Source organism: Lathamus discolor, chromosome 3 (genome assembly GCF_037157495.1).
Source record: "Lathamus discolor isolate bLatDis1 chromosome 3, bLatDis1.hap1, whole genome shotgun sequence".
In the NCBI taxonomy this organism is placed as follows: Eukaryota; Metazoa; Chordata; class Aves; order Psittaciformes; family Psittacidae; genus Lathamus; species Lathamus discolor.
In genome coordinates this window covers 8,454,576-8,467,724 of record NC_088886.1, presented here as the reverse complement: position 1 = coordinate 8,467,724, position 13,149 = coordinate 8,454,576, and the positions used below count along the sequence as shown (strand labels likewise).

At 41.3% G+C, this 13,149-nt stretch overlaps 1 protein-coding gene across 2 annotated transcripts in view; it reads left to right on the top strand.

Moving 5' to 3' along the window:
- The window catches only part of ELAVL4 (ELAV like RNA binding protein 4), an 83,768-nt gene that overhangs the window by 62,537 nt on the left and 8,082 nt on the right, over nt 1–13,149 (top strand). For both annotated transcript variants that reach the window (XM_065673376.1, XM_065673377.1), the window contains exons 3-5: nt 923–1,026; nt 11,228–11,381; nt 11,766–11,991. In XM_065673376.1, coding sequence (XP_065529448.1) covers nt 923–1,026; nt 11,228–11,381; nt 11,766–11,991 — 484 coding nt within the window. The remainder of the gene's footprint in view (nt 1–922; nt 1,027–11,227; nt 11,382–11,765; nt 11,992–13,149) is intronic.

Below are 13,149 nucleotides of genomic sequence, written 5' to 3'. Positions count from 1 at the left end.
ACATTGCATTAATAGAATTGATGCTACTTGAGAATCAGGGAAAGGTACCTCTCTGATGCAGGTTTTCACAGCCCATTGCAGACCCACAGCTTGGTCCTTGGGCTTGGGAGCATGAGTGTCTGTTGTGCTAACAGCATGGCCTCTCCAGCTCCCTGTTACTTATCCTAGCTATTAACCAGGTCTTCTGTTTCTCCTGCAAACACAAACACAGATCTCACTAGTCAAACAGAAGCTGTTGAAATGATTTTGGCTGCTAAAGTGGGCTCCTGCCATCCCGTGCGCAGCAGCAGTTGTTGTACTGTTTTGGTTTTGCTGTCATGCCTAATACATGGAGGAAAGCTTTAATGCGGTCTCTTATCCTACTGCAATTTGATCTGGTTTTTCTCTTCCTATTTACTGGGTGCTCACTGAGCAATAAAAGATGTAAAGGTGGTTGTCTTTCTCAGTCAGCTGTTTCAAGGTTAGTGTTAAAGTGCTGTTTCCTAATGTTTGCATTTTAAACACAAACTTATTTATGAACAGGAGCAGAATTGTGTGTATTATCATTTTTAAGAGGTGGCCTCATTACTGCTCTGGTGGGGCAGCCGGTTACTTTTATTAGGAGCTATTACACAAAGCTGTGCCACAATTCTGCTGCTGTTAAGCCTCTTCCACGCTTCTCAGTAAAATCCAGGGGAAGTCAGGGTGGGAGCTTGTTCCTTCTTGTTTTTAATGTAGGATCTTCAGAGCAGGAGTGTAAAATTCTTATGTTGGATTCTACTGTAGTAAGGAGCTAATGAAATGGTAAAGAATGGCGTAGAAACCATAGGGGAAATCAAGGATGAAACGGACACTGTAAGAACACTGTGTTCCCACTCTTGGAAGCAGTTCCTGTGCTTAAAAGTACTGAGTTGTTCTTTCCTTTTCTCTTGTGTTTCAACAGGGCAGAGTTTAGGATATGGATTCGTTAACTATATTGATCCAAAGGATGCAGAGAAAGCCATTAACACTTTAAATGGACTCAGACTCCAGACCAAAACCATAAAGGTAAGATAACATAAAACACTTTTTGCTCAGTTTAGGAAGTGGAGAAAGTAGTTGAAATGAAATTTCTGGCAATTTCATCACTACTTTAATCTCCAGTGTAAGCGGAACTAACAGGCTCCGCCTTGGAACTCTGGGAGGACATGCGGAAGATGAAATCTCTTTTCTGAAATTGCTACTACTGTTCAAGGGGGAAAAGTAACAGGAAGCTCCTTAAATCATTGCAGTCAGGCTTAAATGTGGAATGAAATAGTTGTAGTGGTACTGTTATCCATAAACAGAGGTGAAGAAGGTGACAGTATATTCATAAGTTACACATTTTCTTATGTTTTAATGGGAAATACCCTAACATAGGGCTCTCTTAGTGACACCCATATCACTTAGGTGTTGAAAGTATGTTTCGCTCAAGTTAGACTGTGTCATTCTCAAAAAAAAAAATCCCAAACAAAAACCCAACAAATTCTCAGTTTCCACATCCTTAGTTTGATTTATTCTTTTAAGAGCTAGAGGCTTTGGAGATCCCACTGAAATCTCTCATCTCATTGTTGTAATAGACCATTAGTTATTCAATGACCTTCTTTAGTGGTCTCACAAGAACAGCAAGTTTCTGCACTGTCACGTTTTGTGCTGCATGGCTGATAAAGCCTTTTTGAAACAGCTTATGGAAGATTTGCACATCCCGAATTCTGACAACTAATACAGCTTAAGGAATATGAATCAAAATATTGAAGAGGAGCACACAGCAGATCTGATTCAAATTATCTGAAACTGCTTTGATCATATTTGAATGCTTCTTTCGATTTGTACTGTTTTCTTAATTTTTATTCTGTATTTAAGCTGTATTTCAAAGCCAAAAATGTTAAAGAATATAAAAATAGAATTTTTACTTCTGATAAAACTGGTACAAATAATGTCAGTGATTTCTTAGCTTGCAAAAAAAAAGGATACTGTGTGGTCAGTACTTCAGTTGTACTTAACCCTTTCTCACTCAAGGTTTTGGTTGGGATGAAATGGCATTCCCTAAAGCAAAAAGATCCTGTGCATCTCTAAAGATTGTTTCAAGCAAGTTTGCCCTTGATGTGTATGGTCAGTGGGGAGCAAAAGTCACGAGTTTGAGGGTTATGCAAGTGGTGGAGTAGCTGCATGGATTATATAGAGAAGGCTTTTTCCAAACCTCCCTTAGACAAACCAGGTTACATCCTGTAGATATGTGCGTGGGCCATATATAAAAATGCTCACAGCATGGTTTTGTAGAGTTAAAGAGAAAACCTTACAGGAATATGTAAGGCAAAGCAGCAAAATCTACCGTCTTATCTACTGCTGCAGGTGCCAATACATGCTTGGACTCAGCAGTTCCCGCTTACAGTGAAAAGTTGAGCAGTAAGTTGCTTTCCAAATTGCTTTTAAAGGCACATTATCAGGAAAAAACATAGTATTTTGAAGGTACTCATCTGTCTTCTAGTTTGTTAAAAACTGAGTAGAACTTAAAAAAAAAATAGATTTTAATGCAGCGCTTTCATACTTGTGCCATTATTGAGTGTTAGCGAAGGGGCTACATTTTTTGTCCCAAGTACTTATGTTGCTTTGCCTCTGTGTTTTTCTTGTGCGCTAGAGAAATGCTTTTGTATGCATAGGATTCCAAGGTTACAGGAAACACATAACCTACAGAAAGGCCTCCAAAAACCCACCCCATTTACTGTCTTACACTTCTCCCAACATGTAAAATTAAACCATTATGCCTTCCTTTCATCATGTGTAGTAAGATTTTTGTTACCGAGGAACTTCCCATGCTGAAATACCTTTGCAGAAAGCATTTTCTTTAATTTTTTTTAATTCATTATATATTTTACAAATACAAGTGCTTTATGAGGTTTGGGCGTTTCATGCTTCTTAGTAGCCAGTAGACTTTTGTAGAATAGATGACATTCTGTTGGGCTCTTGAAAGCTGCTAAAATTTAATAACAAGCAAAAAAGAGATTGACCTAACTGACATGCACAGGAGCAGCATAATTTCTTCAGTGATTGGGAAGATTTGTGTAGGGTTTTCTTAAAACAAGATTGTTTTCAGGTAAGTGTTCATGCAGCTGCTAAAACCAGCCCAAGGGTGCCTTCTATTCGAATAGCAAAGCTCTGGACACATGGACATCTAACTAGCAGTTTCCAACCCAATTTTTAATTGCAGAATAGCATGTGATAACCTCCCCTTAGCCCTTTGGGGTTTTGGGTTTTTTTGTATTTTTAATTATATTTTGCTCGTAGAAATCTTCATAAATTAGGTCTGGTACTGTGTGATGGGGATGGTGGTTTCTCAGTGTTCATGCTGAGTTCTGAATCATGTAAGTTTGCTGCTCCCATGTCACTGGAGATGTCCGAGGTTTCCAAAAGGTTCCAAAGCAAGGAGAAATCATGCTCTGCACTGCTGAAGTCTCTTAGCTTGCCTGTTGCCCCACACACACCCTTTTCCAGCATCTCACTGTGATTCATTATAAGGTTGAAGTATTCTAATTCGTGGAGTTACTATTTGTAATTACCAGAGCAGATTACTTTAGCTAGATGCCCTTTACAGTTATTAAAAACGCACTTCTGGTGCTTTAAAAAAGCCTGTCTCGAACATATAGAAAGGGATTTGGTGGCATACAGTTCTGTAGGCTGAAAAGTATTGAATACTAGATAACATTGGGCTGGAAAAATACTGAGCATTGCTTTACGCTGTTTTCTTCCTGAGCGTGGTTGGGTTTTATGCCCTAGAATGAATCAGTGATGCCCTGTTGATGGATAGGCTGAACCTTGGCCTCTGCCCGCATACGCTGGGTAGCTGCAGCCCTGCAGGTAGTGTTTCTCTGCCTACCTTTTGTTTGCAAGGTATTTTTCATAGAAAGTTGAAATGAATAATCTGTGAAAGCCCTTTTACAGGGCATATTACTTCTGTTTCCCAAGGTCACCTTGGCCCTGCTGGCTGTGTCCATCTCCTTGCTCAAACAGTCATGAGCTCTGCTGTCGCTTGCACCTAGACTGAACACGAGCTGGCCCTGGGGCATCAGATTTGCACTCATTTTTGACCCCACTGGGCTTAATTCATGTTTAAATATATATATTTTCTGCATGTGTCCTCAGATCCTGTCCTTTGCACTTCTGTAACATTTTTGTGGCAGCTTAATGTTCTCTTTCTCCTGATGCCTTGCAAAACAGCCATGCAGTCACAGGAGGAACTGGTTTTACAGCAGGATCAGCAAAACAGCTAGGCACAGCCTGCTTTCAGATGTGCGGACTAAAATAACTCCAGAAATGTTCTTTTTATTATTTCATTGTTACAATAAATAATCCCTTTTCACTGTAGCAGCTAAAATATTTATGTGCATTTTATTTAAGTCAGTGACACCCTTTCGAGTCAAAGTTGATAGGTGACTATTTACAGAATATCTGTTTGGGGAAAGCGTTGAAGGAAGTGTTATGCGTTTGGTGGTAGTAGGTGATACACATTATGTTCCTCCTCAGCTGATCATAGTGCATATCTTATTTACGCCATTTCGTAGCAGCAGCAGCGTCTTGTGAGGGAGAAAGGTTTCACTTCATTTTTACAGCTAAAGCTTGGCATAATTCAACAAAATGGCTTAGAATGAGGGAGGATACAGCTTGTGTTGAAATAAATATATATTCCAGAAATTGAATCTATTTTTAGAAATTAAATTTGCCCATCCATAAAAGCATATGAAAGGTCACTGCTGCTGTTGAAGATTGCCTGGCAATTTGGTTGCAGATATCAGAAGCAAAATAAGATGTGTGATGCATGGGGTACAGATTGTTTCAACTGCACTGCTTTGCCCTGGAAAAAAGACGATGACTGAAAGGATGCGAAGGAAGCGGTACATGGGGATTCAGGTGACCTGGCTTCACATTGGGGGATGCTGGAACAAGGGTGGAACAGAGTTTTGAAAGGAAGCTTGAAATCTAAAAGTGGCCAGTGACCCCCTGAAGTGCGGTCTTGTGTCCCCATCTCCTTCCTTTTCTCTGTTGCCTGAGAAATAGGTATTTTTACTTCGCTGGCAGGAGCAGGAGCACACTGACACTGCTGGAGCAAAAGGAGAAGTGTCTGGTGAGGGGAGAAGGGAATCTGGGTTCTCTGAGCCCTTGATGCCTTCCAGTTTTTAAACCCATCAGAGCTATCAGATGATGTGTTCAAGGCCAGTTTGGATGGGGTTTTCAGCAACCTTGTCTAGTGGAAGGTGTCCCTGCCCGTGGCAGGGAGTTGGAACTGGATGAGCTTTAAGGTCCCTTCCGACCCAAACCAGTCTGTGGTTCTGTGGTAAACTACCAAACAGATAGGATCATTTCTCTGTGATCTGAGGCACTCTTTGATTTTAGTTTTCATTTAATAAGTAACATGGAATATAGCTGCTGCTATTTAAACACTTTTGATAGTTAAAGATATTTATTTCTGCTTTACTGTCCCATTTTGATCAATAGCATTGGATGGTCCTAGTTTAAAATACAAGTGAGTAGGGCTGTGGGAGAAAGTACTCAAGAGTTTTCTGGGAATGAAATAGTAATGTTAACTGCTCAAAGATCTTGCTATTTATCTTGGTCTCTCAGGCGTTTTTCGAAATGCCAGATATTTCTACACGATTCAGGCTCTAAATCTGTCCATGTTAATTCTTGTAATTGTCCACAAAAAGACAAACTATCTTGTCACTGTAGGGTAACCAAATAACAGCAACCTCAGAGTTCTCCGTTGTACAAAGTCATTTGTCAAAAAGATTGCCTTCCAGTCACACTCAGCGGCGAAGGAGGCACAGGAAGCACCAGGCAGGGAAGAGGAAAGCTGCAGCAGCGAGCACTGGGGAAGAGAGCAGCATCTTCTGTACCCCATTCCAAACTGCTGGGGATGTCACAGAGAGGGGATGAGGTGGAAGGTTTGGGGAGTGGAAGATGCCAGGAGGAGCTGAACATGCTGGATGTGGCAATGAGGGATTTGCATTTTCAAGTTTCCCCATGTATGCAGTCACTTTGTGTCCCCCACGTGTACAGGGACACAGTGTGTTGTGTGCATCCTGTGCTTGGTCTTCAGACATCAGTTGCCTTCAGGTGCCCTTGCTCCAGCAAGGCTTTGCAGAGGGGGGAGAGGTGTGAAAGAATACGCACTGCTCTCCTTCCCCAGAAATTCAAATTACAGCCATTTGCAAGCTGCACACTTGGGATATAGTTGCTCTATAGTTCCTCTTAAAATTAAGGTAATTGCTTGTTCTGTTTTGTGGTAGCTCAGAGTTAGTCAAGGAGGGGTCATTAGCTGTGATTGCTGTACGTGGGACAGAGCCTTAGACAAGAATCTTTAAAGATGCCAGACCTGGAAAGCCTCAACTAAGTTTACTTTGGCTTTGCTTTTCAGGAGCCTCTGTCTGTGTAACCTTTTGGATCTTTGTAGTGCTTGTTAACAAATCCTCTTCCATCCTTAGTGCCTGTAGTGATGCTGCAGTTCAAAGGACCTCTCAGAGCTGCATTTGAAGGTTCAGATTTGGCTCTGCTGCTTTCAGCAGGCACCAGAGTCTTAATCTGCTAGTTCTGTGCATCTTCTCTTAATCAAGATTTAACTGCTTCAGTTTTGCCAATAAGTCCTTTTCATTCCACAGAGCCAGAGCAATTATTTCTCTTAGCCCTGCTCTTGATACAGCCAGAGTGCTTCTAGGTTATCTGTGGATTCTTTCATGAAATGATGGGATAGACTATTGTATCTTACCTGCAATCATAATTAATCCCAGTAAAATGGGGTTGAATTGCTCAGCAGTAAAGAGCATCATCACTCCCCTCTATCCCCCAGCCAAGGGCTTGGAGAAAGAAAGGACAAAGCAGTGAAGATATTCCAGACTCTGGTCCTCAGCCTCTGGACCAGAGAGCCTTTGTGTGTGCTTGTTCTGACAAAGCACAGGAGGTTTTCTTAAATCCCTGTTCTTGCACAAAAGTAGGGCATGGACAAGGGCTTGGAAGTGGCTGTGGGAAACATCTCTTCCAGCCATAGCCCATCCTTTGGTGTTAAGCAGATTTTACTTCGAGTTCCGTATGTGTGTGAAACAACTAAGATTGTGCTTATTTACACGTGTGAAGCTCTTTGAGCGGTCGTGTTAAAGCGCTTCCAGTGCATACCAGTGGATAAGAGGCAGCAAGTGAAGGAAGCGTTGTCCCCATTTTACACATTTGGACCTTAGGCAGGAAAAAAGCAAAGTGACTCACCCCAAAAGCCATCCTGCATCTGTGAGTGTGTCATGCAGAGAGATAAAGCAAAGTCTTCCAGAATTGAGGTCACCAAGAAGTTCAGAGGTTTTGAATGTTAAACAAACTCTTTTGAAAGCTGCCCAGGTAGTCACACAGCACTGACTGCACCATATCTGCTCGTGGCTGGAGAGATGTCACAGGGATTGCAGGTACCATCGGTAGGTGGTTTCGTGGCCTGTGGATGCCTGTGCTGCTGTGGAGAACTAGAATTAGGCTCATGGCTAGTCTCAGGTTCACTAGATGAGTAATGGTAGATGCAGAGCAAGACGTACATGCCCTTAGGAGAAGACATGAGCTGCTAGGTTGTTTGTCAGCAGACGTTTAGACCAGGACAGGGTGGCTCTGCTGGCAGAGCACATCCTTCAGGGAGGGATGATGCTGTTCCTCTTTGGAGCAGATTTGGAGTTGAATTTTGGGATAAGGCTTCTAGAAATGGACTTATTATTTGAAAAGTCCAGGATTAGCATATGATCTGAAAGCATCTCTTAGGGTGAGCAGGGGGGCTGGAACTAGATGATCTTAAGGTCCTTTCCAACTCGTAACTATTCTATAATTCTATGAGCAGCAGTGAAGTGGTTAAGTGTTAGTGTTTAAATGGTTGCTCTTACATGTCCAGCACCTTGCGTCTGTAAGACAAATGGGATGCGTTCATGCCTCTGGGTGCCTTTGCTGTGGGCTCTGAGTTGGAAAGACTAGGTTGCTTCAATTTACCTTCTGAAGAGTCTCGAGGTTAGAAATTTTTCAGAGAGTTTTCTATGTGGCAAAATGGGTAGGAAATCAATAAGGAAGATAATTACTTTAATTTGGAGATATTTTCTGTGCTCCTGAACAGATTTGTGCATTACCATGGAAGATATGAAATGCTGGACCTCATGACTCTGCATTAGTGTTTGGAGACAGCGGTGCAGACTCTTGAGATGGCTGTTTACACTGAACAGAAGCCCTTACGCAGTTCATTGTCAGATGAGAAACATCCTAGCGAAAGATTTTCACAGTTAATATATAAATGTATAGAAACTAACATCAGAGGCCAGCAAGCCATAAAATAAATTGTACAATATTTTATTATCTTCCTTGCAAATTGGACCGAAGAACTCCTAAGTGATCTTACACAGCAAAATAACTCCGTTCGACCTCCAACTGTCATACAGGCGGACAAACATTTTAATGCTGAGAAATGCCTGGGTCAGACAGTAGTTTGGTGTTCTCCAGCTCATTTATTTGAATTTCTTTGTGGTGGCTGGGATTTCCACATGCTTCCCTTTTTCAGCACACAGTTTCATTATAGGGCACTAACACTGCCATGAGCAAAAGAATCATTCTTAAGTGTGAATATAAAGAATTAATGCAGCATCCTCACCCAGCGCTTTGTAGTTTTCAGGGCTAAAATGGGAGCTGGTTTTGTCTCCCATTTTAACTTTCACAGCACAAGTTGCTTCTGGTCTAGTGGAGGGCCAGGGTGGGCGATTTCTTCCTTTGATTGCTAATACGTGGGAAGACATCCCGTCCTCAGAACTGACTGAATAATGGCTTGAAAGCAGGATGGCACAGCCTAACTGATCGATTTGTCATTGGCTGACCTGAGAGGGAACATGAAAAAGATTCAAAGGCAGATAAATAATTGACATTGCTAGCCTTGAGTCCATTCAGCTCACAACCTTTTCTCCTTGCTTTTAAAGACGTTGCTTTTGGCCGCTTCTTTCTTTGGCCCAGGCTCCCCTGCAACCTGAATGTTTGATTGCAGGAGGAAATAAAAAGTAGACCTGAGCGGTGGTAGGTATTTACATGTGATTTGAGTGTGTGGAGTTTCCCTTTTCTCTGTGTGTCTGCAGGGCCTACAAGAGCAGAGCATTTTCTGAATGTAGAAGTATATATATAAAATGTCAGGCACTCAGTGCTCTGGGAGACAGTGTTTTTTGCATATCCCGATACTTTTCATCTTTCCTGTAATGTGGCGTTTGGTTAATGAATGTGCCACAGTGAGAAAACCCAAAGGAAACCCCTGGCTGTTTTCCCAGGAACTGTATTAATTTTGCAGCTCTCTGTTTTGAGGAATAGGTAAGGTCTCCATAACTCTCAATAACTCCAGAGAGGCTCTTAAGTGTTTTTTAAACTGTTATTCCTGAAGTAGGTTAAACTGTAGATGTCTGAACCCTTTGAGTACCCTCTCAAGGTAAGACATTTGCAGAGTGGGAGAGAGTCTGCTTTTCCGAGTGCCCCGGCACAGGGCGTAAGAGAGAACCCACTGACATGAGACCACCCAACCAAGCACAATCAAAACCAGTGATTTTAAGCAAAAGCACAGTGCAGTTTTCCCTGGTTTCCCCAAGCACCTGGCTTGATCTTAGTTACATAAAAGCCAGCCAGTGCCATGTGTATTCTGGTCCTGCAGTACCAGGGGTGTTTGGGACCAGCAATTAAATGACTTAAATGCTGCACCCCATCAGGAGCTCATGGGCTGTGAGGTCCTGAATCGCTGAGGCACTGAATAGTTTCCACTCCAATATTCATCCCTTTCAGCACTGACCTCAGCGCCTGAAGGTGTCTCTGGTCAGAAAGTCTGTTTTTCTGGGTGCCTGAGCTCACCTCAGTTGATGCAAATTTTCTTATTTAACTTCTTTTTCACATATCTTTCCCTAATATTTTTCCACCTTCTCTCTAAATGTAAATGTTAGATTTAAAAGGTTATGTACCAGTGTCTAAGTTACAAAGAAGTTGCCCAGAACCTTCAAATCTAAAATCTTTGGAGTTTGTCTGCTGTTATTCAGAGAAGATTGTGGAAGCAAATATTAGTCATTAACATCACTTTCTGTGTTGAGTCAGCATCTATTTTTAGGTGTGGAGCACATAAAGACAGCTCTTTGACACATAAAACACACAAAGACATCCATTTGACATCATTTGTGTTTGGGCTAAGGCTCAGGAAAAGGGGAAGACAATTGCTGAATGCGTTGTATGCATGATGGGGACCCCTCCATTTCCTTCCAAGGCACATTTTAAGACATAACGCAGGAATGTACTGATCTGTTGATATTTAAATAAGTCAAGATGAAGTGCAAAATATTCAGGTTTGGATCCAATGCTATTTCAGATGTACTGCAAAGCAATTCTTCACGATCCACGCTGAATACTTGCCATTAAGGCTTTATCCGGGAAGTATTTTTATTATGTTAAAAGTGTGTATTCTAAATGTATTTATTTTAAAAGTGCAGAAGGCTTTTTATGCACATATTATAATTATAAATCTGATTCATAGAAGAACAGTTGAGAGAGTCTTGATTTAATAATTTTCCCACAGCATACATGCAGTTGGAACTTAACTTCTTTTCATGTTTGCTTGGTCATAATATTTTGTGGTCTGGTTGTGGGCTTACAGTGCAAGGGAACTTCTTGTGATGAATTGCCGATGGGACAATGAGTGTCAGCGCACGCTTCCCCGAGCAGATGTTTATTTAGTCTAATTTCACCAGTACTTTACTGTTCATCCAGAACAGATCTTGCCAGCTCAGGATGAAAACACAAAGAGAAATAGCACAAAAGATCACTCCACAAATAACCTGATCTGTTTCAGACTCTTGGGGGGGGTCTGGATAGAAAAACATGCTGGAACTTCAGAGTGCTATGTTGGATACAGTAAATCATCCATACACCCACAATCTATAGGGGTAAATTTACAAAGCCATGCGTAGGAAGCTGCATGTTAATCTACCTCTGAACACAATAGTTACTTTATGACTGCACTTGAAGAGCCCTTTCGTCTGTTCCTAGTCTCTTTGTTGTTCTTTGTTCTTCCAGCCTTTCCTGGCTTTGTTGATTTTGCACAACAGGTAACATCTGAACTCCAGGGTTCTTGCCTGTGAAAGAAGAGGAAAATAATCTGTCCATTTAAAATGCAAGGGGTGGCTCTAGCTTACTAACATGTCTTTCCTTTCCTTCATAGGTGTCGTATGCCCGTCCGAGTTCAGCATCAATCAGAGATGCGAACTTGTATGTCAGCGGCCTTCCGAAAACAATGACCCAGAAAGAATTAGAGCAGTTATTCTCACAATATGGGCGCATCATCACCTCACGGATTCTGGTTGATCAAGTCACAGGTTAAAAGAAAACTTTCCTTGATAGATGCATGATTGTCTGGATATGGCGAACTTGTTGGCAGTTGGGTTTCAAGACTATGTGACGTTTAGTGTAAAATGCAGTACCTGGTTCTTTGAGTGTTGTAACTGTTTGGAGGCATAACTACTGCCTCTTTAATGAGGGATCTCAAAATGCAAAACGGTTACTTCAAAGCATTTTATTAAATATGGTAGGGGCTGATTTTGGAGAATACAGATGGGGAAGAGTGTTGGTCTTCATAGGACTTTCCTTAATTTGCAAGCCATGCATTCTGTGCAGTGACAGCAAATACTCAATTCATGTTCATTACATAGATAAGGCTGTTCCTACAAATATTCATCTGTTCACATGTCTTTACTTCCCAGGGGTTTCTCGAGGTGTGGGATTTATCCGTTTTGATAAGAGAATAGAGGCAGAAGAAGCCATAAAGGGACTAAATGGCCAGAAGCCTAGTGGTGCTACAGAACCAATTACTGTGAAGTTTGCCAATAACCCCAGCCAGAAAACAAGCCAGGCACTCCTTTCACAGCTGTATCAGTCTCCCAACAGACGCTACCCTGGACCGCTTCACCACCAGGCTCAGAGATTCAGGTAATTACCTGGAAAAGAACTGAAGTTCCACCAGTGATGACAATGTGGGGCAGGTGCTATGCAGGGAAATATGCTTTAGTTGCGTAGGCTGACCTGATTTTCTTTGTAAAATTAAATATTCTTTCCTGGAGAATGAGGAGGAAAATCTGCTGACAGCAGTAGTCATGTTGTATTTACTAAAACAGCTGAAGTACTGTACAATCAGATCTCATGAAGGCTCATAGAAAAAGGGAGGACAGAATAAGAGTTACACTGATAATCAAATGAGCAGCGACTACCCTGTTCTCTCTCCTTTTTTTTTTGGTAATGCTTTTATTTTCTGCTGTATTATTACAGTTTTGATGCAGCTTAGACTTTGATGTTAATGACAGTGGATTGGTAGCAAGAAAAAAGCTGAGTCTGTTCCAGTCAGCAGCAGTATCATTAAATTTATTAGCCTGAGATATCTGCTCTTAGTACAGAGACCTCGCATTAGTCTTTGGTGTGAGTCTTCAGATGCTTTCGGGGATGTTTTATGCTTTGCATTCTGAATATACTGTTCCCATCTGATACATAAGCCAGAGCTAGCAATACATGATGTCCTCATTACTTTTATATTTAGTAATTTTCAGGCAACCTAGCGTTCAAATAAAAGGTCTGCCTTCAAAAAAGAAACTACGACGTACTCACATAACTGAGTTGCATACTGGCTTTAGAGGATTTTTCGAAAGTAGGTTTTCAGTGATGAAAAGTGCTAATGAATTCAAGATCATTAAAAAAGTCTTCGGATGCATTAAATTTACACTCGTTTTTGTCTTTGGCACGCAGCTGTGTCCATTGAGATTGTCACTGAATCCTTCCATGGACAGAAGGTCTTTATTGTACTCTCACGGAAAGCAGATGATTATATTCTGTATAAAGTTTGGTGGTCGTTTAGATTGACGTATCATGGAGGATTACTACTAAATACATGTAATATAGTGTGGAGAGTATTACGTTAAAGCAGTTAGAATCAAGAATTTTCCCAATTCCAGGAATTTTGGACTGTAACATTTTATTCCCAAGTTAACTATAAGGTGAACAGTTGAACTGTTTGCTCAGATTTCATACTAACACTGTCCAAAAAGGATAAATCAGAAGTGGATTTTTTTAAAACCAAACCCTGGAAATGAAGATTTT